We start from the raw sequence: 27,684 nt of genomic DNA, 5'->3' as shown, positions 1-27,684 counted from the left end.
GGCCCCCTTCACAGTGGACTTTTAATCAAAAGTCTTCCTAAACCGAATACCTACTCTAGTTTCTCCTTGAAACTGCTCAGCTATTAGAGCACTTAAACAACCTTTTGCCTCCTCTATTTTTTTTTTTGCAGTTTCTGGCCAGGGCTGGGTTTGAACCTGCTACCTCTGGCATATGGGGCTGGCGCCCTACTCCTTTGAGCCACAGGCACCACCCTGTCTCCTCTATTGTTACAAGATTTTGATTCACAGTTCAAAAAAGAAAAATAGGAGTCTTGTTAGTATCCATGTCCTTAATGTTTTCCTACCAGAGGCTCTTCTGTGGTGGAGATGGTGTTCTCTTCTTGTGCATAGATGCTTCTCAGCCAGGGGCATGAAGATTTGGGGGACTATAACTTACCCTCATGGGAATTCTAGCTTGCCCCTCAGCTTGGCAGAGGACCAAGTCTAGCTAATTAGAGTTGTTTATAATATCTGCTAATTATTATCGGAAACCTTTGCATAATGACTTGGCTTTTCTTATTCTTTTATAATGAATGAGACTTTGGCCTTTAAGCTTTTTAGGCTCTTTCTGTCTAAGGGGTGATCTTAAGTTGCACATGAATATTAATTGAGCCATCTGTATTTTCTAGGCTGAGATACTTTGCTGAACAGATGCAGGATCATAGGAGTCTGGCTTGGCCTACTCTTGTCTTTTCTAGCTTTGGAGTACTAACTTGCTGAAATACGTTGGAAAATAATTGGGCAGTTTATTCACTTTTCATATTAGTCTTTTATTTTATTTATTTATTTTGAGACAGAGTCTGACTTTGTCACTCTCAGTAGAGTGCAATGGCATCACAGCTCAGAGCAACCTCAAACTCTTAGGCTTAAGCGATTCTCTTGCCTCAGCCTTCCAATATTAGTCTTTTAAACAGTTGAATGGCTCAACCCATTTAATTGTATGATGTGAACACTTAGCAAGTCTTAGGTTTTAGTTTTAGTCATTACCTCATGTTACCTGCATTTATGTTTTCTAAGTCTGTAGACTATTGATGAGGGCTTTTGTATTTCATACTACTCATTGATTCCAGTCTTTTTCTTCTTTTAGCCATGTTTCCTGAGAGACTGGGAGTTGCAGGTACACTTCAAAATCCATGGACAAGGGAAGAAGAATCTGCATGGGGATGGCTTGGCAATCTGGTACACAAAGGATCGCATGCAGCCAGGTATTGGGACTCTGGGTTGTTCTCGTGTGGATGTGACAGACCTGCATTTTCTTGTGCTTTCTTTTTGAAAAGGTTTCTTCCCCACAACACCAGTAGTTTTCCCTCTCCCTTGATGTCTGTGGATCAACCTTGGTCTGTCTAGAATGGGGTCTGAATCTTAATAAGCAGCTGAACTTGACTCATCCCAGAGTGATTCCTTCTTTGTTAGTTCCTTCTGAGTTTCCCTGTGAAACTACCTGGCCTGTTGGCTGGTTGAAAGCACTGGCTCTCCTGAACACTGATAATTTCTTTTGGTGATATACAATGAGTTATCTCAGCACTGCTGAGTCAGAGAAGAGTTATCTATTTTTCCTCATTGTGCTGGAGCCATTGCTCCATGTAGGTGGCAGGCGCAACCTTATTTCACCTGATCTCTTTTGCAATAAGAAGTAAAACTTGGGAATTCAATTCTCTCTTGGGGGCGTAGTCTTTACCAAGTGTTTGTGAAGCAGAATTCTATAGGGGCACCTTAGCAACCAGTTTGGATCGAGGAGCTACCATAGTGCTAAATAAAGTTATAGCGGCCTTTTTCTTTCCCCTGCCTTCAGCAACAAACAACTGTATATATTTACTGGCACTTGTTACAGGCTATGCACTTTGCTGGATACTTTTACATATGTTTCCTCATCTCAAGAGTAGCCTGGGAATCATTTTAATTTCACTTTTTTCTCTATCATAGTGATATATATTTCCTTTATCAACTCTTGGCTTTATTTCATTGTTCATCATCTGTTCTCTCTCTCTAGGGCCTGTGTTTGGAAACATGGACAAATTTGTGGGGCTGGGAGTATTTATAGACACCTACCCCAATGAGGAGAAGCAGCAAGAGGTAATGGCAAGTGTCAGAGCTTAGGTCAGCTGCACTGACATTATAGTTCTTTGCCTCAGGAATGTTGTACAGGAGGGAACAGAGGGGATAGAAAGTGAGGGTTCTTCATCTGTTGAACTTCAAAAGTTAATGTCTTTGTCACAGTGTTTTTTTTAGAGAGCACTGTTCATAATTACACAGTCCTTTAGGAATGGCTGTTGTGAACAGGGGCTTTTTCTTTAGTGTTAATAATGCTTTTTCTCATGCACATTAGGTAGCCACTGGAATTGAGCATGCTTGGCTGTTTGGTGTTTGGCTGCTGGACCAGCACCAGTGCAGGCTGAATTTATGTAACTTGGCTCTCCTGACCTTTAATCCATCACCACTGTGCTTTCCTCTGTAGCCTGCTCACCCTTTACAGCATCTTCTTCTTCTTTCTCTTCTTAGGCCTGAATAGCAGTTCTCTTCACTTACAGGAAAGGCTATACTTAGAAGGAAATTATAGGTGGGTGCTGCAGCATGTGCCTGTAAGTCCAATCTGCTTGGGAGGCTGAGTTAGGAGGATTGTTTGAGTCTAGTCTAGGTAACATAGTGAGATCCTGTCTCTTAAAAAAGAAAAAGGAGGAAATTGATGAAATCCCCACATTTTTTTGGAACCTAGTATCTGGTAGTTGGCAGATCCTTTTGCTTTTTGTTAGCTGACTCTTAAGGGTTCTTTAGTATACTTATATTTGCATCAGGTTTGTCCTTTCTCTATCCTATGATACTGCCATCAGATGGTGGGAAAATCAGGGCAGGATGTTGCTGGGTATACTATAGCTAAATAATATTTAGCCAGGAAGACAAGATTGGGAATGGAGGCAGAAGTCACTTAATTTTTTCTCCAAAGATTTATTAGGAAGTTTCTAATTTAAACATTGGAAAAATAGATCAGTTAAGAGTAGTTTCTCCATGATCCTTCTGGGCTTCTTTTCATTCCACATTCTGGGTGCTGGGCCTTAGGAATAGTGAGCCATTCCAGCATTGTCCTGCACCAGTAGCACTGAGAATGCTGATGGGAGAACTCTGAGGCACTAGGGAAGACAAAGCAGGAACATCTAACCTGGAGCAGGGCAGTAGTGATGTGGTGGCTAGGGAGGACTTCCTTCAGGAAGTGGCGTTTACATTGAGATCTGCAGGGTAAGGAACCAGTGCTCCATGCAGAGGGAAAAGCATGTCTTAAGGTGCTAAGGTGAGAGAGAGACTGATGAGTCCAAGGAAATAAAGGAGGACCAGAGAGAGATAAGGCTAGAAGGAAAAGCAGGGCCAAGAGTCTTGCCACGTTGCATTCTGAGTATTAATGTTGTTCCCTCTTAAGCACATTGGCTGACAATTGAGAATGAGCAGTGTCTGCCTGGGTTGTTGGTGGCTTGGCTGTTTACCACCAATGCAGTTTGAATAACATATTTGACTTGCCCTCACCATGTACAATGTGGGGCCAGGTTTTGAAGGGTTGTGTTTTTACTGAGAAACCCATACTTGATTCTAAGGGGAGTAAGTACATTAAAGGAGTTTGATGAGAAGGTCATGATGATGTTACAGTCATGCTGAGGAAATAGTGGTAGGTAGAAATGCATCTGAATAAGAGATACTGGCTTTAGGCCTTGATGATCGAGTTTTAAACCTGGTTCTCTGTTTTTCCCAGAAATAAACATTCAAACTCTATTCCATTTCACCATGAGATAGCAGTAGTTCTGATTTGAGAGGGTAGACCTGGTGAGCTTATTTTGTAAGGAAGTAGATGTTAATAAAAAAAGTTAGTTTCAGATGGTAAAAATTGAGACTTCTTTTCTACCTAGTTTTTCTTTCTTTCTTTTTTTTTTTTTGAGGCAGAGTCTCCAGCTGTCTCCCTAGGTAGAATGCTGTGGTACTCATAGCTCACAGCAACCCCCAACTTGGGCTCAAGAGATCCTCTTGCCTCAGTTTTTCTATTTTTAGTAGAGATGGGGTCTCGCTTTTGCTCAGGCTGGTCTCAAACTCCTGAGCTCAAGCAATCCACCCGCCTTGGACTCTCAAAGTGCTAGGATTACAGGCATGAGCCACCACGCCCAGCCCTTTTCTGCCTAGTTATTGTGGTTCTTACCTCCAACTGCACATTGCAATTACCTAGAAAGCTTTTAAAAATGTTGACGTCAAGTTCTCAACCTTGGAGATTCTGATTTGGTTTGTCTGAGGTACAGTCTAGGGAGCCTTACATTTTCAGAGCTCTCCAGGTGATTCATATGTATAGCCAAGGCTGCAAACCCATGGATTACATCAGGTCCTTATTTCCTTAAAAACTAAATTTAAAAAACTAATAAAAGCAGTTCCCGTTTAGTGGGTAACTATTACATACCAGATTCCTTGCAAATATTGTTAGTATTATTTTTCCCATTTTAGCAATGAATAAACAGAGGCTTAGAGAAGTTCAGTGTCTTGTTCAAGGTTAACAGCCAATATATAAGGTGAAGCATAGGTCCGCCGGATTCCAGAGGCTGTGCTTCTTACTCTGATGCTCTACCACCTGCCATCCATTTTTTCTTTTGCCAGGATGACTATTTTCTTGAAAAGAAAGACATTTAGGCCAGGTGCAGTAGCTTATGCCTATAATCCTAGCACTCTGAGAGGCTGAGGCAGAAGGATTGCTTGAACCCAAAAGTTCAAGACTAGCCTGAGCAAGAGTCTCTACTGAAAATAAAAAAGGAGGCTCGGCACCCATAGCACTGTGGTTATGGGGCTGGTGGGTTCGAATCTGGCCTGGGCCAGCTAAATAAGAATGACAACTGCAATAAAAAAAAAAAAAAAAAATAGCCCGGCGTTGTGGTGGGATCCTGTAGTCCCAGCTACTTGGGAGGCTAAAGGCAAGAGAATCTCTTAAGCCCAAGAGTTGGAGGTTGCTGTGAGCTGTGATGCTACAGCACTCTACCGAGGGTGACATAGTGAAATTCTGTCTCAAAAAAAGAAATAGAAAAGTAGCCAGATATTGTGGTACATGCCTGTAGTACCAGCTACTTGGGAGGCTGAGGCAGGAGAATCACTTGAACCCAGGAGTTTGAGATTGCAGTGAGCTATAATGGTGCTACTGTACTCCAGCTGGGGCAACATAGCAAGACTCTGTCTCAAAAAAAGAAAAAGGAGACATTTATTATTTTCATGGGCTCTCCTATGAAATTACAGTTCTTAGAGCTTATTTTCAATCCAGAGAATGTAGAAAGTGTGTTCCTTTCTGCATCTCAACAATTTAGAAACTATCTCAGAGGGTAATGTCAAATATGTTTTGTCAGTGATATGGTTTAATTTGATATCATACATAAAGGTGCCAGGCATTGTTATAAGCACTTTTACATATATTATTCACTTGTCTTAACAACCTTTTGGGATAGGTATTATGTCTCTATAGGTAAGAAACCGAAGTGCGTACAGAAAATTACAAAACTTCATAGTGTCACATGGGTAGTGGGGTCTGACTCCAGAGACTCCAGTCTTGTTATTTTACTTTGTTAATTTAAGGATATAAGAAGAGGGTAACAGGCCAGGCATGGTGGCTCAACACCTGTAATCCTAGCACTCTGGGAGGCTGAGGCAAGTGGATTGCTTGAGCTCACGAGTTTGAGACCAGTCTGAGCAAAATCGAGACCCTATCTCTACTAAAAATAGAAAAATTGAGGCAAGAGGACCGCTTGAGCCCAAGAATTGGAGGTTGCTGTGAGATATGACACCAAGGCACTCTACCCAGGGCCAGAGCTTGAGACTCTGTCTCCAAAAAAAAAAAAAAGAAAAGAAAAGGGCAACAGTTACTTTACGTTTTGAAAACTTGCAAATGAGCTGGGTGTTGAGGGGCTTACACCTAAAATCCCGGCACTTGGGAGGCCATGGTGGGAAGATTACTTGAGTTTAGGAGTTCCAGACCAGCCTGAGGAAAAGCAAGACCCTGTCTCTACTGAAAGTAAAAAAATTAACTGGATGTTATGGCAGGCATCTGTGGTCCCAGCTACTTGGAAGGCTGAGGCAGGAGGATCACTTGACCCTGACCCCATAGTACTCTAGCCTAGGGCAAGAGAGTGAGACTTTGTTTCAAAAAAAAAAAACAAAACCCAAAACTTATAGATGACTGTGGTATATGTGTAAAAGATGTGTTAGAAAAGGAGAACAAGGAATAGCTGGAGGATATTGGAATAATTCATCAGATTCCTCAAGGTAGTGGTAAAAACATTTCTTTGTCACCGCAGTGCACATGACCCTGTTGTTCAACTTAACTTCCTACCACATTTGCTCGTGAGGAAATATTGGGAAAATAATAGCAATCAGTAATTCATATGAAAAGAGGATCAGAGAATTCAGGATGTTTGTGGAGTTTAGGTGTGGTACTCTAAAATAGAGACGATTCAAAGGTACAGATCCTCAGCTTTCCCATTAACAGTATAGCAATTGTAGTTTAGACAGATAAGTTAAGAGCTTCAGTATTTGGAAATACAAGGTATTATCATGCCACAGTGAAAGGACCAAATAGGAAATAGTTGTTAAAGTGATAATTAAGAAATAAAAGATCTAGAAAGACCTATTAATGTAACAAATAGACATTAAATTAGCATTAAGAAATGACTCTTAAAAGCCCAGCCTCAGATAGGTAGTGACCTTACCAAACATAAAAATAATAACAGTTTTTCTCAAACTTTTCCAAAAAGTAGGAGGGGATGCTGACTCATTCTATGAGGCCAATATTGTCCTAACACTAAAGCCAGAGAAAGACATTACAAGAAAACTATAGACCAGTATTTCTTAGGAATATAGGCATAAAAATCCTCAGCAGAATACTGGTGAACCAGATCGAGAAGCATAAAGGATTATACACCATGACAGCATATCATTTATCCCAAGAATTCAAGTTAGTTTAACATTGAACATTAATATATTATTGAAAGACTTAAAGGACAAAAACCTTATGATTGTCTCAATAGATACAGAAAAAGTATTTGATAAAATTTAATAGCTCTTTATGATAACATTCAATAAATTAGGCTGGGCATAGTGTCTCACGCTTGTAATCCTAGCAAGGTGGGAGGATCACTTGAATTTAGGAGTTCCAGACCAGCCTGAGCAAGAACAAGACCCCATTTGCCACTAAACAAAAACAGAGAAATTAGCCGAGTGTGGTAGATTCTTGTAGTCCCAGCTACTTGGGAGGCTGAGTTAGGAAGATCACTTGAACCCAGGAGTTTGAGGTTGCTGTGCTTTTGGCTGATGCCATGGCATTCAAGCCTGGGCAAAAAGAGACTCTGTCTAGAAAAATAGAAATATAAGGGAATATTTGTAATCTATAAAGGGTATGTTTGAAAAACCCACAGCTAACATCATATTTAGTAGTAAAAAACTTGATTCTTGCCTCTTAAGATCAGGAATAAGACAAGGATTTCCACTCTTGCCACTTCTATTTCACATTGTACTGGAGGTTCTAGCCAGGGCAATTAGATATGAAAATTATGTAAGAGACATTCAGATTGGAAAGAAGGAAGTACAACTATTTTTTTTTTTGAGACAGAGCCTCAAGCTGTTGCCCTGGGTAGAGTGCCGTGGCCTCACAGCTCACAGCAACCTGCAACTCCTGGGCTCAAGTGGTTCTCTTGCCTCAACCTCCCAAGTAGCTGGGACTACAGGCGCCCACCACAACACCCGGCCATTTTTGGTTGTAGCTGTCGTCGTTTGGCAGGCCCAGGCTGGATTTGAACCTGTCTGTGGCTGGCGCCTTAGCCGCTTGAGCTGTAGGCGCCAAGCCAGTACAACTATTTCTACTTGCAGATAGAAAATCCTGAATCTATACACACAAAAAACTATTAGAACTAATAAATGAATTCAGCAGCATACAAATTAATATATAAATTTCAATTTTATTTCTATATACTTGCAATGAACAATCTGAAATTTCCATTTATAGTATCATCAAAGAGAATAAAATGGCCAGGTGGGTGGATTGCTTGCCTGAACAAGAGCAAGGACACCCCCGTGCCCCCCAATCTCTAAAAATAGCCTGGTCATTGTGGCAGGAGCCTATAGTTTCAGCTACTTAGGAGACTGAGGCAAGAGGCTTGGGCCCAGACGTTTGAGGTCACTATGAGCTATGAAACCTCAGTACTCTACCCAGGGCGACAAAGTGAGACTCTTTCTCAAAAAAAAAAAAAAGTGTGCTACTGGCATAAGGATGGACATATAAGGCAATGGAATAGAACTGTGACTGTAGCAATAAACACTCATATTTAATCGATTTTTTTTACAAGGGTGCCAAGAGAATTCAATGGGGAAAGAATCTTCTTTTCAGCAGTTTAGGGACAACTGGTTATCCACTTCCAAAATAAAAAAATTCTTTCCTGTTTCACAAAATTAAAACTATAAAACTTTTTTTTTTTTTTTTTGAGACAGAGTCTCACTATGTTGCCATTTAGAGTGCTGTGGTGTCATAGCTCACAGCTACCTCAAACTCCTGGGCTTAAGCGATTCTGCTGCCTTATCCTCCCAAGTAGCTGGGACCACAGGTGCCCACCACAATGCCCGGCCACTCTTTGTTGCAGTTGTCATTGTTGTCTATCTGGCCGGGGCTGGGGTTTGAACCCGCCAGCCTTGGTGTATGTGGCTGGCACCGTAACCACTGTGCTATGGGCGCCAAGTCAAAACTGTATTTTCTTTTTTGAGCCAGAGTCTTACTTTGTCACCCTCAGTAGAGTGCCATGGTGTCATAACTCATGGCAATCTCAAACCCTTGGACTCAAACGATTCTCTTGCCTCAGCTTCCAGAGTAGCTGGGATTATAGGTATGTGCCACAATGCTGGGCTATTTTTAGAGATGGGGCATCACTGTAGCTCAGGCTGATCTTGAACTCATGAGCCCAGGCGATCTGGCCGCTTCAGCCTCATGGGATTATAGGCACTGAGCCACCAAGTCTGGCCAGGTCATGAAGAATTAACCCTATGTTTTCTTCTAAGAGTTTTATAATTTTGGCTGGGCCTGGTAGCTCATGCCTGTAATCCTAGCACTCTGGGAAGCTGAGGCAGGAGGATCCCTTGAGCTTAGGAGTTCAAGATCAGCCTGAACAAGAGCAAGACGCCATCTCTATTAAAAATAGAAAAAACTTGCCAGGCATTGTGGTGGGTACCTGTAGTCCCAGCCAGTTGGGAGGCTGAGGTAAGAGGACTGCTCAAGCCCAAAGAGATTGAAATTGCTGTGAGCTATGATGCCATGGCATTCTACTTAGGGTGACAGAGTGAGACTGTCTTAAAAAAAAAAAAAAAAGAAAAAAAACTTTATGACCTGCATTAGGTGGTTTTTTTTTTTTAGAGACAGTCTCATTTTGTCACCCTCAGTAGAGTGCAATAGTGTTACAGCTCACAGCAACCTCCAACTTTTGGGCTTAGGTGATTCTCTTGACTCAGGTTCCAGAGTAGCTGGGACTATAGCCGCCCACCACAACTGGCCCAGCTATTTTTTTGTTGCAGTTTGGCTGGGGCCAGGTTTGGACCCACCACCCTCAGTATATGGGGCTGGCGCCCTACCCACTGAGCAACAGGTGCTGCCCAGTGGTTTTTTTTTTTTTAGAGACAAGAGTCTCACTTTGTCGCCCTTGGTAGAGTGCTGTGGTGTCACAGCTCACAGCCAGCTCTTGGGTGTAGGCAATTCTCTTGCCTCAGCCTCCCAAGTAGCTGGGACTACAGGTGCCTGGCTATTTTTTTGTTGCAGTTTGGCCAGGGCTGGGTTCGAACCTGCCACCCTTGGTATATGGGGTTGGCGCTCTATTCACTGAGCTGTTGCAGGCACCACCCAAATGGTTGTTTTTTTTTTTTTTGAGACAGAGCCTCAAGTTGTCACCCTGGGTAGACTGCCGTAACATCACAGCTCACAGCTCACAGCTCACAGCAACCTCCAACTCCTGGGCTCAAGCCATTCTCCTGCCTCTGCCTCCCAAGTAGCTGGGATTACAGGTGCCTGCCACAACGCCCGGCTATTTTTTGGTTGCAGCTGTCATTGTTGTTTGGCGGGTCCAGGCTGGATTCAAACCCGCCAGCTCAGATGTATGTGGGTGGCACCTTAGCCGCTTAAGCCACAGACACCGAGCCCAAGTGGTGCCTTTTTAAATATGATACCAAAAGCAAAAGTAACACAAGAAGGCTCTGCGCCTGTGGCTCAAGCGGCTAAGGCACCAGCTACATACACCTGAGCTGGCGGGTTTGAATCCAGCCCAGGCCCACCAAACAACAATGACGGCTGCAACCAAAAAAAAAAAAAATAGCCAGACGTTGTGGCAGGTGCTTGTAGTCCCAGCTACTTGGGAGGCTGAGGCAAGAGAATCGCTTGAGCCCAGGAGTTGGAGGTTGCTGTGAGCTGTGATGCTACAGCACTCTACCTAGGGTGACAGCTTGAGTCTCTGTTCCCAAAAAAAAAAAAAAAGTAACACAAGAAAAAGTAGGTAAATTGGACTTTATCAAAATTGAAAACTTGTATGCTTTGTAAAACAACATTAGGAATGTGAAAAACAGACCACAGAACGGGAGAAGTACAAATCATATATCTAATTAGGGACTTGTTTTTAGAATATATAGAGAACCATTACAACACAATAATACGATAACCCAATTAAAAAATAGGCAAAGGAGGCTGGATGTGGTGGCTTACCTCTGAAATCCCAGCACTCTGGGAGGCCAAGGGGCAGATCGCCTAAGTTGAGTCAAGACCAGCCTGAGCTGGAGTGAGACCCTGTCTCTAAAAATAGCCGAGCATTGGCTCAGCGCCTATAGCTCAGTGGTGAGGGCACTGGCCACATATGCTGGGGCTGGCAGGTTCGAACCTGGCCTGGGCCTGCCAGAAACAGTGACAGCTACAACAACAACAAAAAAATCTAGCCAGGTATTATGGTGGGCCTGTAGTCCCAGCTACTTGGGAGCCTGAGGCAAAAGAATCGCTTAAGCCTAAGAGTTTGAGGTTGCTGTGAGCTGTGACGCCACAGCATTGTACTGAGGGCAACATAGTGAGACTCTGTCTCAAAAAAAAAAAAAAAGGCTCATGCCCATAGCACAGTGGTTATAGCGACAGCCACATACACCAACGCTGGCAGGTTTGAACCCTGCCTGGGCCTTTTAAAAACAACAATGAGAACTGCAACAAAAAATAGCCGGGCGTTGTGGCGGGCGCCTGTAGTCCCAGCTACTTGGGAGGCTGAGGCAAGAGAATCACTAAGCCCAAGAGTTTGAGGTTGTTGTGAGCTGTGATGGCATGGCACTCTACCGAGGGCGACATAATGGGACTCTGTTTCAAAAAAAAAAAAAAAAGGAAGAAAGAAAAGCCAGGCATTGTGGTGGGCACTTGCAGTTTCTGCTACTCGGGAGGCTGAGGCAAGAGAATTACTTGAACCCAAGAGTCTGAAGTTGCTGTGAGCTATGATGCCATGGCACTCTCCTGGGGTTGACAAAGTGAGACTCTATCTCAAGAAAAAAGAAAAAAAATCAGCAAAGGATTTGAATTTTTTTTTTTTGCAGTTTTTGGCTGGGGCGGGGTTTGAACCTGCCACCTCCAATATATGGGGCTGGCGCCCTACTCCTTTGAGCCACAGGTGCCGCCTCTGAATAGATATTTTCCCAAAGAAAATATACAGATGGCAAAAAAACACATGAAAAGATGCTCAACATTGTTAGCCATCAGGGAGATGTAAGTCGAAACCACAGTGAGTTACCACTGCTTACCCACTAGGATGGCTAAAATAAAAAAGATAAGTTTTGACAAGGATGTGGAGTAATTGGAACTGTCATGTTCTGTTGTTGGAAATGTAAAATTTACATTTGCTGTGGAAAACAGTTTTATGTTTCTTCAAATGATTAAATAGTTATATATATGCCCTAGCAATTCCATTAGTAGGTATTCGTATATCTAAGAGGAATGAAAACATACCTGCACAAAAACTGTTACATGAACGTTCATAGCAGCGTTATTCATGGTAACGAAGAATATGGATACGACTCAGATGTCAATCAGCTGATTAGTGGATAAGCAAAATGTGGTGTATTCATACAATGAAATATCAGCAATAAAAAGGAAATACTGATATGTGTCCCAACAGGGATGATCCTTGAAAACATGGTAGGTGAAAGAAGCCAGTCCCAAAAGGCCAATACATTGTATGATCCCATGCATATGAAATGTCCACAATAGGCAAATCTGTAGACAGTAGATTAGTGGTTGTCTAGGGTTGAGGCAATGTGGTGTGGAGATGGGGAGAGGCATGCGGTATCTTTTCGGGGTGATGAAAATGTTCTAAAATTGATTGTGGTAATCATAATCATAATTCTGAGTATACTAAAAGCTGTTGGATTATACACTTTAAGTGAATTGTGCGGTATTTGAATTATATCTCATATTGCTGTTATTTTTCAGATGACCATTAAAAGATGAGTTGATTATCTTTTTTTGGCATGATGAAATCATCAGCTTATGATCATCAGTTTTGCACTCAACCCAGATGTTGGTGAAAAGTTGTTGGGAACTTAGTAGCAGTCTTGGAGTGGTAAGGTCTTTCGCTTGACATCAGATTATCATGACAAAGAGGCCTTCCTGGAATGCAGTTCCTTGGCAGGCTTGGCCTTCATTTTTCTTTGTGAGACATATAGACTTCACCCCAGAGAAACAGAAACAGCTGGTCAGAGAGTGGGAAGATAAGCTGTCTGGCTGGGCTTCCTAGCTCAGTGGTTCTCAACCTGTGGGTCGCTACCCCCTTGTAACAATGAAAATACATCACAGCATTAGGAAGGTTGAGAGCCGCTGTCCTAGATCAGCTCAACATGCAAATTTTGTTTGAGGCACTCCTCGTGTTTTTTTGTTTTTTGTTTTTGAGACAGAGTTTTAGTATGTTGCCCTCGGTAGAGTGCCTGTGATGTCACAGCTCACAGTAACCTCAAACTCTTGGGCTTAAGCGATTCTCTTGCCTCAGCCTCCCAAGTAGCTGGGACTGCAGGCATCCACCACATGCCCGGCTATTTTTTATTTTTGTGTTGCAGTTGTCATTGTTGTTTAGCAGACCCAGGCCAGGTTCTAACCTTCCTCCCTCCGTGTATGTGGCCGGCACTGTAACCACTGTGCTATGGGTGCTGAGCCACACTCCTATGTTTTAATTTAATTTTAATTTTTTAGAATCAGGGTCTTACTATATTGCCAAGGCTAAAGTCAAACTCTTCAGCTCAAGCAGCCCTCCCACCTCAGCCTCCCAAGTAGCTGGGACTACAGGTGCACACCACTGTCTCCTGGTTCCCCCCTTTTTTTTTTTTGAGACAGTCGTCCTGGCGTCACAGTTCACAGCAACCTCAAGCTCTTGAACTTAAGTGATTCTCTTGCCTCAGCCTCCCAAGTAGCTGGGACTATAGGTGCCCACCACAGCGCCTGGCTCTTTTTTGGCTAGAGTTGTCATTGTTTGGCAGGCCCAGGCTGGGTTTGAACCTGCCACCTCCAGTGTATGTGGCTGGCACCCTAGCCACCGAGCCCCTATGTTTTTTTATGATGTGGTAATTGTTTTTCTTATTTTGAACTGGAAGAAAGTTAACAATAATGTGCTATCCTGGTTTTTTAATTTTTATTTATTTATTTATTTTTTGGCCGGGCTGGGTTTGAACCTGCCACCTCCAGCATATGGGACCAGCGCCCTACTCCTTGAGCCACAGGCGCCGCCCTATCCTGGCTTTTTTTTTTTTATAGAGACAGAGTCTCACTATACCGCCCTCGGGTAGAGTGCCGTGGCGTCACACGGCTCACAGCAACCTCTAACTCTTGGGCTTACACGATTCTCCTGCCTCAGCCTCCCGAGCAGCTGGGACTACAGGCGCCTGCCACAATGCCCGGCTATTTTTTGTTGTTGTTGCAGTTCGGCCGGGGCTGGGTTTGAACCCGCCACCCTCAGCATATGGGGCCGGCGCCCTACTCACTGAGCCACAGGCGCCGCCCTATCCTGGTTTTTTTAATTTGAAACTATTTTCTCCCTCTCTCTTTTTTTTTTTCTAGACAGAATCTTACTTTATCACCCTGGATAGAGTGCTGTGGCATCAAATTTTTTTATTTGAAAATATTTTCTGCCCCCCCCCCCCTTTTTTTTTTTTTTAGAGACAGTCTTACTTTATTGCCCTGGGTAGAGTGCTATGGCATCACAGCTTACAAGCAACCTCCAATTTCTGGGCTTAGGTGATTCTCTTGCTTCAGCCTCCTGAGTAGCTGGGACTACAGGTGCCCACCACAACGCTTGGCTATTTTTTTTGTTGCAGTTTGGCCAGGGCCGGGTTCAAACCCGCCACCCTCAGTTTATGGGGCCAGTGCCCTACTCACTGAGCCACAGGCGCCACCGAAATCTTTTTTTCTTTACAGGTATCTTTTTTAAAAACAAAATATTGCATCATATTTTACGTATCTGTCTCTTTTGAGGCAGAGACTCAAGCTGTCTCCTGGGATAGAGTGCTGTGGCATCATACATCATAGCAACCTCCAACTCAGGCTCAAGCGATCCTCTGCCTCAGTTTTTCTATTTTTAGTACAGACTGGGTCTTGCTTTTTGCTTATGCTGGTCTTGAACTCGTGAGCTAAAGCAATTGACCCACCTTGGCCTCCCAGAGTGCTAAGAGGCGTGAGCCACTGTACCTGCCCCGTTATTGTATTATTACTATTTTTTTAGAGACAGAGTCTCATTTTATCGCCCTCGGTAGAGTGCTGAGGCATCAGTTCGCAGCAACCTCCAGCTCTTGGGCTTACGTGATTCTCTTGTCTCAACCTCCCGAGTAGCTGGGACTATAGGCGCCCACCACAACACCTGGCTATTTATTTATTTATTTTTATTAAATCATAGCTGTGTACATTAATGCAATCATGGGGTACTGATTTTATATACAATTTGAAATATTTTCATCAAACTGGTTAACATAACCTTCATGGCATTTTCTTAGTTATTGTGTTTAGACATTTATATTCTACACTTACTTATTTTTTGTTGTTGCAGTTTATCTAGAGCGGGTCCAAACCCACCACCCTCCGTATATGGGGCTGGAGCCCTACTCACTGAGCACCCCATTATTATATTTGAATATATTTAGTAGGCAATAAAAAACAAACTTATTGATCCCCAAAATACTTTCGGAAATTTTTCTGGTCCATGGCAGCCAATGGTCTGGGAATTACTGCTCTAAAAGATGTATGTTTGACTTTGTGTTTATGTGAGTATCTGAGAACACGTATGTAACTAGAAATTCATTAATTTAGTCAGTGATTGAACATTTATTGACTTCCCTCCTGAAAGCCAGACCCTGCACTAAATGCCTTACATATTTCTTTTCTTTCTTTCTTTTTTTTTTTTTTTTTTTTTTTGCAGTTTTTGGCCGGGGCTGTGTTTGAACCCACCACCTCCGGCATAGGGGGCACGGCGCCCTACTCCTTTGAGCCATAGGCGCTGCCTGCAATGCTTTACATATTTCATTTCATCATTCTTTTTTTTTTTTTTTGAGACAGAGTCTTACTTTCTTGCCCCTAGTAGAGTGCTATGGCGTCACAGCTCACAGCAACCTCAAACTCTTGGGTTGAAGTGATCCTCTTACTTCAGCCTCCTGACTGGCTGGGACTACAGGTAACCATCATAATGCCCAGCTATTTTTAGAAATGAGGTCTTGCTCTTGCTCAGGCTGGTCTTGAATTCCTGAATTCAAGCAATCTACTTACCTCGGCCTTCCAGAGAGTGCTGGGATTATAGGTTTAATCCATTGCGCCTGGCCCTTGATTTCATCTTTATAATTAACTCTTTGAGCTGTGCATTATTTTTCCAGTTTATAGTGAGGAACTACAATCTTAAAGAGGTGATGTAAAAAAAAAAAAAAAAAAAAAGGAGATGATGTAATCTACCTAAGGTTATACGCCCTGGTGAGTAACATACTGCATACCTAACTTAGGGCTCTCTGATAATAGAGGCCATATGGAATTTTGGCATAGAATCCATAAATCCACAAGCTCATGGGTGTCTTTTTAGTCAGGATATGCTGAAAATACAATTATCATATAGAGAGTCTCTTAAAAATAATTTTTTTTAAAAGTAGGCTTGTAGTAAAAAAGTTGAAAATATTTCTCTATCTTACAAACAATGATCTTTAGGACAATAGGTGGGAGCTCCTCCTTTCTGGTGACTCTTTAGGAATGAAACTCTGGCCTTGCCAAAATCAATGTGATTCTTCAACCTTTGATTCTAGTTCTAGGCTGCTGCTTTCCAGGGGGAAAAACATTTACTGCTGTGTGAAATCAGTGGCTACCCAAGAAAACACTTCAAGAACTGTTGACTAGGAATAGAAAATAAGATGACATATTAGAGACTTTCCTAGTAATGTGAGGTTAAAAATCAAAGGCCAAGTCATGAAGTAGACAGATTCTAGCTGCAAAACTTTGGGGCTCTGTGTCTAGTACAGTGCTTCTTACATTATTATTATTATTTTTTTTTTTTTGGCTGAGGCTGGGTTTGAACCCGCCACGTCCAGCATATGGGGCCGGCACCCCACCCCTTTGAACCACAGGCGCCACCCCAGTGCTTCTTACATTTGGCTGCCTGTCTCAGTGTCCTGTAGTGCTTTTAAAAAATACGTAATCCTGGGCGGTGCCTGTGGCTCAGTGAGTAGGGCGCCTGCCCTGTATACTGAGGGTGGAGGGTTCAAACCTGGCCCCTGCCAAACTGCAACAACAGAAAAAAATAGCCGGGTGTTGTGGCAGGCACCCGTAGTCCCAGCTTCTTTGGAGACTGAGGCAAGAGAATTGCCTAAGTACAGGAGCTAGAGGTTGCTGTGAGCTGTGATGCCATAGCACTCTACTGAGGGTGACAAAGTGAGACTGTGTCTCTAAAAAAAAAAAAGAAAAAATGGATAATCCTAGGCAGTGCCCATAGCTCAGTGAGTAGGACACTGGCCACATACACCAAGGCTGGCGGTTTCAAACCCAGTCTGGACCAGCTAAAACAACAATGACAACTGCAACAAAAAATAGCCAGGTTGGGAGGCGCCTGTGGCTTAAAGGAGTAGGGCGCCAGCCCTATATGCCAGAGGTGGTGGGTTCAAGCTCGGCCCCAGCCCAAAACTGCAAAAAAAATAGCCAGGTGTTGTGGTAGGTACCTGTAGTCCGAGCTACTTGGGAGTCTGAGGCATGAGAATCACTTAAGCCCAAGGGTTTGAGGTTGCTGTTAGCTGTGATGCCACAGCACTCTACTACCCAGGGTGACAGCTTGAGACTCAAAAAAGAAAAAAGAGAAAACTATGTAATCCTGTACTCCCCTCTAGACCTACTGAATGAGACCCTTTGACTGAGGGCCCACTGATATGTGCAGTTGAAAAACTTGGGAAGAGTGAGGCACCTTTAGCCTAAGGATTGCTGTCCTAGACACCCTCTTTTTTTTTTGAGGCAGAGTCTTGCTCTATCACCTCAGCTGGAGTGCAGTGGTGTCCTCATAGTTCACTGCAACTTCTGACTCCTGTGCTTAAGCAATCCTCCTGCCTCAGCCTCCCAAGTAGGTGGGACTATAGGTGTACACTACAGTATCACCTGGTTAATTTTTCTGTTTTTAGTAGTGACATGGTCTCACTCTTGCTCAGACTGTTCTCAAACTTCTGAACTCAAGCAGTCCTCTTGCCTTGTCCTCCCAGAGTACTGGGATCACACGCATGAGCCAACCGTCCCTAAACACACGCTTTAAAGTTGCACCTAAATGTCTGTCATGTTCCTGGAGGTGAACAATGAAGTAAGCCTTGGGGTTGTCAGAACTCTCCTAGGCATTTTTACTCCCTTCTTTTTTTTTTTGAGACAGAGTCTCATAATGTCACCCTTGGTAGAGTGCTGCTGTGACATCAAAGCTCACAGCAACCTCCAACTCTTGGGCTTAAGCCATTCTCTTGCCTCAGCCTCTGGAGCAGCTGGGACTACAAGCACCCGCCACAACACACAACACCCGGCTTTTTTTTTTTGGTGCAATTGTTATTGGTGGGAGGCACCTGTGGCTGAAAGGAGTAGGGCACTGGCCCCATATGCCAGAGGTGGTGGGTTCAAACCCAGCCCAGTCAAAAAAAAAAACAAAAACACCCCCCCCCCCCAATTGTCATTGGTGTTTAGCAGGCCAGGGACAGGCTTGAACCCACCAGCCTTGGTGTATGTGGCCAGTATCATACTCACTGAGCTATGGGCACCGAGCCCCTTATTTTCTTTAATTATCTATGAAATTATGAGATTTTCTCAGTGTCTGAGAACATGCTCACAACTCCTTGTTCTAAAAATAGTTGTAGAAGAGTAATTTTGTAGTCCTTTGATCATTCACTGACTTCCTATCTTTCTGTGTGCTGTGCAAATTCTGCCAGTGACAGAAGAAGAGAATGGCTGGGGAGCCCCACCCCAGACTCCTTACTGTGGCTCCTGAGGTCCCTTGTGCTATGGCTGCTGCCTCAGCTCACATCAGCCTCTTCCTTAGTAGCTGTGTTTCAGGTACATCTGTCTTCTGGTTCCTTCAGTATGCCAACTTTATACTGCTTATGCTCTCAGATCTTTTTGTAGAATCCCTCTAATTACTTGGGTCTAAGCTCAGATGTACTTCCTTAGAGGGGGGTTCCCTCATCAATTTCTGTCCTATTACCTATTTTATTTTTATCATAGCATTTTTCACTATCAGTTTTGTTGGCTTGTTTATTGTTTGTGTCTTCCACTCTAATTGCAGCTCCATGAGAGCAGATTGTTTCCCTTTGGACCCTCAGCGTCTGGAACAGTGCCTGGATCATGACAGGTGCTCACTGAGTATTAGAAAAATGAACACTTTGAGCTCTACACCATCACCTACCCTTCCCATAGGGCATGGCTGGGCTGGGCTTGTGTAGAATCTCTTTTCTGTAGCAAATCTACATGCATTTAAGCCTTAAGATTTTTCTGAGTATGTCATGCCATAATGTTCCCACCAGGCTTCTTTCTTGGCCACATGCTATAGGATAGAATGGCAAGAATTACTTGCAAATATATGTCCATCAGGCTTAATTGGACGGTAAATGATACCTTTGGATTACAGTTGATTTTATACTTTCTCAAGTGGTGGATTTTTGCCTTCTGGGCAAGAGCTATATCTCTATATCCTAGGCACAGTAAAGGACATCTTGAATTTGGAAGAATTTAGCCCTGTCTCTCCCTTTGCTATAGAAATATAGAAGTCTGGGAGTGTTTCTGATTTTCAGAAACGTAAGTGGGGCCTGCTTGATGGTGTAACACTGTATTTTGTAAAGGTCCTCTGAAAGCTCCAGGACCCTCTGTCAGTTAGAATTGTCTTCCTAGGGGACCCTTTTGAGAATCTAATGACAGTAATAGACCCTTTCCTCAGAAAACTTTGTTAAGTACCTGTACATATATATGGTTTTGTATATCACGGACCCTAAAATTCTGTTTGGGGATTTAGGTTGGTTTGTTCATCCATCACAGCTGGGTCATAGCCCTTCCACGGCTACTACTTACTTTTATTTATTTATTTATTTATTTATTTTTTGTAGAGACAAAGTCTCACTTTATGGCCCTCGGTAGAGTGCCGTGGCCTCACACAGCTCACAGCAACCTCCAACTCCTGGGCTTAAGCGATTCTCTTGCCTCAGCCTCCCGAGTAGCTGGGACTACAGGCGCCCCCCACAATGCCCGGCTATTTTTTGGCCGCAGTTTGGCCGGGGCTGGGTTTGAGCCCGCCACCCTCGGTATATGGGGCCGGCGCCTTACCGACTGAGCCACAGGCGCCGCCCTATTTATTTATTTTTTGAGACAGAGTGTCACTATGTCGCCTTTGGTAAAGTCTGTGACGTCATAGCTCACAGCAACCTCAAACTCTTGGGCTTAAGCGATTCTCTTGCCTCAGCCTCCCAAGTAGCTGGGACTACAGGTGCCTGCCACAACGCCTGGCTATTTTTTTTGTTGTTTAAGTGTCATTGTTGTTTGGCAGGCCTGGGCTGGGTTTGAACCTGCCAGCCTTGGTGTATGTGGCTGGCGCTTAGCCACTGAGCTAACAGGCGCCGAGCCCCACAGCTACTTCTTTCTGACTTGTCTCCTGTCTTCTGTGCCCTCTCTTGTTTTTGTAATACCCTGCTGGACCCTCTCAGGCCCAGAAGAGGCGCTATTCTCCAGGAGTTCAGGTATTCAGTATGGGCCACCCCTTATTTCCATGTGTCCACCCAACATTTGTTGCTGTTTCTAGTCCATGTGAGGCTTTTGTCTCAGGAGTCCTGAGTCTCTGGTCTTGACTGCATCTCCACCTTGCATGTTGACCACCTAGGACGGGGAGAAGTCACTAAAGGAGTGGCATGCCTCATGTTACCTTCCTTTCATCACCCTGCCTCTTTGCACTGTGTTGGCACTGGGCTCATTCTGGAATGGATAGTTCATCATTTGTAAGGAAGAATTTGCTCCTATAACTCTATTGAAGGAAGGGAGCCTCTGAAGTAGATGGGAAAATAAGTGGGTTTTGGAGAAACTTTGAGTTTTCTGTTGGGGTAGAACCTTGCCCTCATATTAATGTTATTGGGAGAAGCTATGTATGGAGGAGGTGTAAGTGGGCTGGAAAGTCTTTTGATTAAGAATACTCATTTTGGTTAGATAAGCTCATCCAGCAGCTCTGTTCTAACAGTTTTTTTGAGTCCTAATCCATGTAGCATCATATACTTGCAGAATTTTAGAATTTGAAAGGAACCATCCTGAATGGAAAGGTTCCCCTGCTCAGTCAAACCGGTGTTTTCAGAATACCTGCTGTGTTCAAAACACTCACCCTGGAGGGGAAGAGATGGGGCTGGAGTGGAGATGTACAAAGATGCATATAAATGATTTTTTTCTTCAAGCTTAAGTGGCAGTTGAGGAAATAGGTATATATACATAAAAAGGAAACCTCTAGTATTGGGCACTAAGTGCCAAAAGGTGATCTCTGGGAGGATTCAAGTAAGACTCTTGAGTCTTAGAGGGGCCCTCTGCAGGCCTATCCCAGATTGGGAGCAAGGAGAATTACTGGAGGCAAGTATGGAGTTCAGTCACTTCCTGGACCCACATCCCTTGGGTGGCCATCTGAATGTGGCTGGCCATCCACATTCTCAGGGGCTGCCAGTGATGAGGCAGAGTGGTATCTGATCTGTTATAAAGGGCTCAGCTTATGTATGCAAAATTCCTGTTTGCATAGGCGTTCCTAAGAGCTGTTCCTTATTGTTTCTGCTTTTCCCTCCCTGCTTCTCAGCGAGTGTTCCCTTACATCTCAGCCATGGTGAACAACGGCTCCCTCAGCTATGATCATGAGAGGGATGGGCGGCCTACAGAGCTGGGGGGCTGTACAGCCATTGTCCGTAATCTCCATTATGACACCTTCCTTGTGATTCGCTATGTCAAGAGGCATTTGACGGTGAGTCCTGTCTTGGACCAAATGATATTATGGGCTGTCCTGCTCTTCCTCCCATGGCCTGACCCTGATATGCCTGTTCTTTTTATTCTAGATAATGATGGACATCGATGGCAAACATGAGTGGAGGGACTGCATTGAGGTGCCTGGGGTCCGTCTGCCCCGTGGCTACTACTTCGGCACCTCCTCCATCACTGGAGATCTGTCAGGTACTGCCGTATGCACACTTTGTTTGCCTTGACCCATGCCTCCTCTCAATATCTAGGTTTTAGCAAGGTCTCTCAGAGGAGAGAGCCAGGGGAGCACAGCTCTGGGAAGCAGGTGCCCTGAGAGTGCTTCTTTTCCTACATTTTATATCTGAAATCCAGGCCCAGGTTTTCCTAGTATAATTGTCTCCAGGACAGTATTTTTCAACATTTTTTAATCCCATGGCACACTTGAATCTATCTATAGTTAAACTTTTGTGGCACACTTAAATTATGTTGATCAAAAAGAAAGAATATACAGGGCGGCACCTGTGGCTCAAAGAAGTAGGGTGCCGGCCCCATATGCTGGAGGTGGCAGGTTCAAACCCAGCCCTGGCCAAAAACTGCAAAAAAAGAATATGCTTACTGTGCTTTAATTAATGATCTTAAAAAATTTTTGCAGCACACCTAAGATCCTCTTATGGAACACCAGTGTGCCATGGCACACCAGTTGAAAATCACTGCTCTAGGAGCTAACAGAAAGCAGTGTTTGCCCCCTCGTCAAGTCAGCTCTTCTAGCCTTTGTTGTGAGTTCCTTGCTTTCCTATTTCTGGAGCCCTTTCTGTTGTTAGGTCTCCTCTTCTATCTGCTAATGTGTCCAGTTCCCCATCTCTTAGCAAAGCTTTTCTTTTTTTTTTTTGTAGAGACAGAGTCTTACTTTATCACTCTTTGATAGAGTGCTGTGGCATCATACAGCTCACAGCAACCTCTAACTCCTGGGCTTAGGTGATTCTCTTGCCTCAGCCTCCTGAGTAGCTGGGACTACAGGCGCCCACCACAACACCTGGCTATTTTTTTGTTGTTGTTGCAGTTTGTCCCGGGCCGGGTTTGAACCCGCCACCCTTGGTACATGGGGCTGGTGCCTTACTGACTGAGCCACAAGGCTCCACCCAGCAAAGCTTTTCCTTGACTCTGCTGGCTCTCTTCTGACTCCCAGACTTTTTTTTTTTTTTTTTTGAGACAGCGTCTAAAGCTATCGCCCTGAGTAAAGTGCTGTGACATCACAGCTCACAGAAACCTCCAACTCCTGGGCTTAAGCGATTCTCTTGCCTCAGCCTCCCAAGTAGCTGGGACTACAGGTGCCTGCCACAATGCCCATCTATGTTTTGGTTATAGTTGTTGTTTGGCAGGCCTGGGCTGGATTCGAACCTGCCAGCTCTGGTGTATGTGGCTGGTGCCTTAGCCACTTGAGCTGCAGGCACCAAGCCTTTTTTTCCATTTTTTGAGACAGAGTCTCAAGCTGTCACCCTGGGATGCCATGGTGTCATCATATCTCACATGCAACCTCCAACTCTTGGGCTCAAGCGATCCTCTTGCCTCAGTTTTTCTATTCTTAGTAGAGATGGGGTCTAGCTCTTGCCCAAGCTGGTCTAACACATGAGCTCAAGCAATCCACCCACCTCAGTCTCTCAGACTGTTAAGATTACAGGTGTGAGCCACTGTGCTCAGCACTCCCTGACTTTCTTTTTGCTCACAGTTTTGAACATGTTGTATGTATAGATGCTTTGTTTCCTAGCCATCCACCTCCTAAGCATGCTGTACTTAGACCTGTATCTCTACCTTTCTGTTGACAATATTCTCATGAAAGTTACTTCCATTTCCATGCCATATACAGTGCTCTTTCTTGTCCTCACTCTTTGTCCTCTCTTCAGCTCATTTAACCAATTACTCTGAAACTCTTGCTTCTTTGCCTTATCCGGCATTAGCAGTGCTTAGTTCTGTTATTTTATTTTATTTTATTTTATTTTTATTTTATTTTTTGAGACAGAGCCTCAAGCTGTTGCCCTGGGTAGAGTACTGTGGCATCACAGCTCATAGCAACCTCCAACTCCTGGGCTCAAGTGAGTCTCCTGCCTCTGCCTCTCAAGTAGCTGGGATTACAGGCACCTGCCACAATGCCCGGCTATTTTTTAGTTGCAGCCATCATTGTTGTTTGGCGGGCCTGGGCTAGATTTGAACCAGCCAGCTCAGGTGTATGTGGCTGGCGCCTTAGCCACTTGAGCCACAGGCACCGAGCCGAGTTCTGTTACTTTTCTGTCTCTTCCGATTTCTCTTTCTATTCATGCCTGATTCATAGCTTTTTTTGTTTGCTTGTTTGTTTTGGTTTGTTTTGAGACAGAGTCTCAAGCTGTCGCCCTTGGTAGGGCGCTGTGGTGTCATAGCTCACAGCAACCTCAAACTCTTGGCCTTAAGCAATTCTCTTGCATCAGCCTCCCAAATAGCTGGGATTACAGGCGTCCGCCATAACACCTGGCTATTTTGTTGTAGTTGTCGTTGTTTGGCAGGCCTGGGTTGGATTCGAACCCTCTAGCTCTGGTGTATGTGGCTGGCGCCCTAGCCGCTGAGTTACAGGCACCGAGCCTGATTCATAGCTTTTTGTATTATAACCTCCAAGGACTTTAGTCCCAATCATAATGTCTTTGGGGAAGATAAGGAACTAAACTTCTGGTTCTTCTTTTTCTTTTTTTGAGATAGCGTCTCAAACTGTTGCTGTAGGTAGAGTGCTGTGGCGTCATGGCTCACAGCAATCTCCAACTCTTGGGCTTAAGCGATCGATTCTTTGATTAATATAATTTATTATGGGGCGGTGCCTGTGTCTCAAAGGAGTAGGGCGCTGGCCCCATATACCAGAGATGTTAGATTCAAACCCAGTCCTGGCCAAAAACTATAAAAAAAAATATATATATATATATATATATATATAAAATTTATTATGGATAAAATTAATTTGAAGTAGAATTTCCTTGTGGCAAATGGAACGGCAGCTATCTATCTAAAATGTGTATCAGCTACTCAGCTGCAACCATATTGCCAAAAGGAAATGTGGGCTCAATGAGGCCAAATCTTCTAGTTTTTCCGTGGCATCATAGCCCAGAGCAACCTCTAACTCCTGGGCTCAAGCGATTCTCCTGTCTCCACCTCCTAAGTAGCTGGGACTACAGGTGCTCGCCACAGTGCCTGGCTATTTTTTTGATTGCAGCCGTCATTGTTTGGTGGGCCGGGCTGGATTTGAATCCACCAGCTCAGGTGTATGTGGCTGGTGCCTTAACCACTTAAGCCATGGGTACCGAGCCAGAACCTCCAATTTTTTAAGAGAAGCTGGAAATATGAAATTTCTTTTTTTTTTTTGCCCTTGGTCAAGTGCCATGGTGTCATAGCTCACAACAACCTCAAACCCTTGGGCTTAGGTTATTCTCTTGCCTCAGCTTCCTGAGTAACTGGGACTGTAGGTGCCCTCCACAATGCCCGGCTAGTTTTAGAGATGGAGTCTTATTCTTGCTCAGGCTGATCTCAAACTTTTGAGGTCAAGCAATCCACCTGCCTTAGCCTCCCAGAGTTCTAGGATTACAGGCGTGAGCCACTGTACCCATCTAGGAAATTCAAATATTTTTAAAATAAAATCTTCTGATTTTTAAAACCCTACAGCTATTTTTTTTTTTATAAATCAACTTTAATGATTTATGCTTTCCATACAGCAGAATACAGCTTGAAAAGTTATTTGTGTGGCTCGGCATCTGTGGCTTAAGCAGCTAAGGCTCCAGCCACGTACACCTGAGCTGGTGGGTTCGAATCCAGCCTGGGCTCGCCAAACAACAATGATGGCTGCAACAAAAAAATAGCCAGGTGTTGTGGCGGGCACCTGTAGTCCCAGCTACTTGGAAGGCGAAGGCAGGAGACTCGCTTGAGCCCAGGAGTTGGAGGTTGCTGTGAGTTGTGATGCCACGGCACTCTACCTAGGGCAACAGCTTGAGGCTCTGTCTCAAAATAAAAAAGAAAAGTTCTTTTTGTTTTGTTTTTTGTAGGAGACAGGGTCTTGCTCTGCTGTCCAGGCTTGAGTGCAGGGCAGTGGTGCAATCATAGCTAACTGCAATCTCAAACTCCTGGGCTCAAGCAATCCTGTTGCTTTAGCCTCCCAAGTAACTACAACTATAGGCACATGCCATCACACCCAGCTTATTTTTTGAAAAAATTATTTTTTATAGGCTCAGCACCTGTCTCTCAGCAGCTAGGGCATCGGCCACATACACCAAGACTGGCGGGTTTGAAACCAGCCTGGGCCTGCCAAACAACAATGACAGCTATAAAAAAAGTAGCCGGGTGTTGAGGTTGGTATCTGTAGTCCCAGTTACTTGGGAGGCTAAGGCAAGAGAATCGCTTAAGCCCAAGAGTTTGAGGTTGCCATGAGCTATGACACCATGGTTCTCTACTGAGGGCAACATAGTGAGACTGTCTACAAAAAAAAAAAAAAAAAAAAGAATTTTTTTTTGTAGAGATAGGGTCTCACTGTGTTACACCTGGGTTTAGGTGTTCCTCCCATGTCAACCTCCCAAAGTGCTGGGATTATAGGTGTGAGCCATCATGCCCACTTCAGTTTGAAGAGTTTTGACAGATATTTACACATAAGTAGCCATCATCATAATCAAGATATAGAATGTTTCCTTCACCTGCCAAAAATTTCATTGTGCCCTTTTGCAGTATTTAGAGATGGAGGTCTTGGGCGGCGCCTGTGGCTCAAGGAGTAGGGCGCTGGTCCCATATGCCGGAGGTGGTGGGTTCAAACCCAGCCTCGGCCAAAAAAATAAATAAATGTCTCTATTAAAAAAAAAAAAAATAGAGATGGAGGTCTTGCTGTGTTGTCCTGGCTGGTCATGAATTTCCAGGCTCAGGCAGTCTTCTTACTTGTAGTTGAGAAAAAGGAGAGGTTTCAGTTATTTTTTTAAGGCGAGCTCTAGTTAGCTGTGGATCAGGGTCTTGCACTAAGATACTCCAAAATATGTATCCAAAATACATATACCTTTATACTTACATATAAATACTTCAAAATACCTTTTTTTTTGGAGTGACTGGAGTAATCCTTGTTCTTTTTTTTTCCTAGATAATCATGATGTCATTTCCCTGAAGTTGTTTGAGCTGACAGTGGAAAGAACTCCAGAAGAGGAGAAGCTGCATCGAGACGTGTTCTTACCCTCAGTGGACAATATGAAGTTGCCTGAGAGTGAGCATAGGGGATCATGGGAAGTGGTTGCGTGGTTGGGGAGGAGGTTGCAGTGCTGCATGGGGTCTGAGGTGGCTTTCACCCAGAGCATGCAGAGCAGTCACGTTCTATGTTCTTTATCTGAAGAATATGGAACACTTGCACCCACCTTCCATTTGTCTTCATGTTACAGATGAATAGTAGGAAGGCTGCTTTATTTTTAAATTGAAAAGGGAAAGTCTAAGCTCTGGCTTCCCAGAAACAGGTGTCAGAAACTGGGGATTTGTAAGTTCCCTGTTTCTAACTTGCTTCTCTCTTATTTCCTCAGTGACAGCTCCACTGCCACCCCTGAGTGGCCTGGCCCTTTTTCTCATCGTCTTTTTGTCTCTGGTGTTTTCTGTATTTGCCATTGTCATTGGTATCATACTTTACAATAAATGGCAGGAACAGAGCCGTAAGCGCTTCTATTGAGCCCTCATGCTGCCACCACTTCTGTGACTGTCATCCATGAAATGTGGGAGGAGCAGGTGCTGGCCTGAGCACACAGCCTGGCAGGTCTTCTCTGGTTTCCAGCAGCTGGTCGGAGACTGTTCTATCACTGGAGCTTTGAATGCAGGAACCTTGCATTCACATGGTCATCCATGGGGACATATAACTCTGGTCTGGGAAGCCACCCACCCCAGGGCAATGCTGCTGTGATGTGCCTTTCCCCGCAGTCCTTCCATGAGGAGCAAAGAAGCATGGAGAAGATTTATGCATTTATGATGCCAAAATCACAGACCAGAATTTGATGGCCCAGGCTGCCTTGTTGTTGGACTCAGTGGACCCTTCTGCTTCATTTATAAATCCACAAAGAATAGAAAAGTGATAATGCCTCATACTTTGCATCTGTCCATTCATTGGTTTTTGCTTTTACCCAAGACTCTGTCTACCTGAGGAGCTTTCTTTGGATGGAAACTTTTTTGCTGCCTCACTT

At 44.0% G+C, this 27,684-nt stretch overlaps 1 protein-coding gene across 6 annotated transcripts in view; it reads left to right on the top strand.

Moving 5' to 3' along the window:
• Positions 1 to 27,586, top strand: part of LMAN2L (lectin, mannose binding 2 like) — a 33,018-nt gene extending 5,432 nt beyond the window's left edge. For 2 of the 6 annotated variants that reach the window (XM_053587385.1, XM_053587388.1), the window contains 7 exons: positions 1,088 to 1,205; positions 1,991 to 2,073; positions 20,212 to 20,244; positions 21,330 to 21,491; positions 21,583 to 21,697; positions 26,610 to 26,729; positions 27,037 to 27,586. In XM_053587385.1, coding sequence (XP_053443360.1) covers positions 1,088 to 1,205; positions 1,991 to 2,073; positions 20,212 to 20,244; positions 21,330 to 21,491; positions 21,583 to 21,697; positions 26,610 to 26,729; positions 27,037 to 27,179 — 774 coding nt within the window. In that variant the 3' untranslated portion in view covers positions 27,180 to 27,586. The remainder of the gene's footprint in view (positions 1 to 1,087; positions 1,206 to 1,990; positions 2,074 to 20,211; positions 20,245 to 21,329; positions 21,492 to 21,582; positions 21,698 to 26,609; positions 26,730 to 27,036) is intronic. The other 4 variants (XM_053587390.1, XM_053587389.1, XM_053587386.1 and 1 more) reach the window with 3 other exon arrangements.
• Positions 27,587 to 27,684: the final 98 nt, after the last annotated feature.

This window comes from Nycticebus coucang, chromosome 4, assembly GCF_027406575.1.
Source record: "Nycticebus coucang isolate mNycCou1 chromosome 4, mNycCou1.pri, whole genome shotgun sequence".
In the NCBI taxonomy this organism is placed as follows: Eukaryota; Metazoa; Chordata; class Mammalia; order Primates; family Lorisidae; genus Nycticebus; species Nycticebus coucang.
Note: the sequence above shows the minus strand (reverse complement) of the source record. Positions and strands in the feature narration are given on the sequence as shown.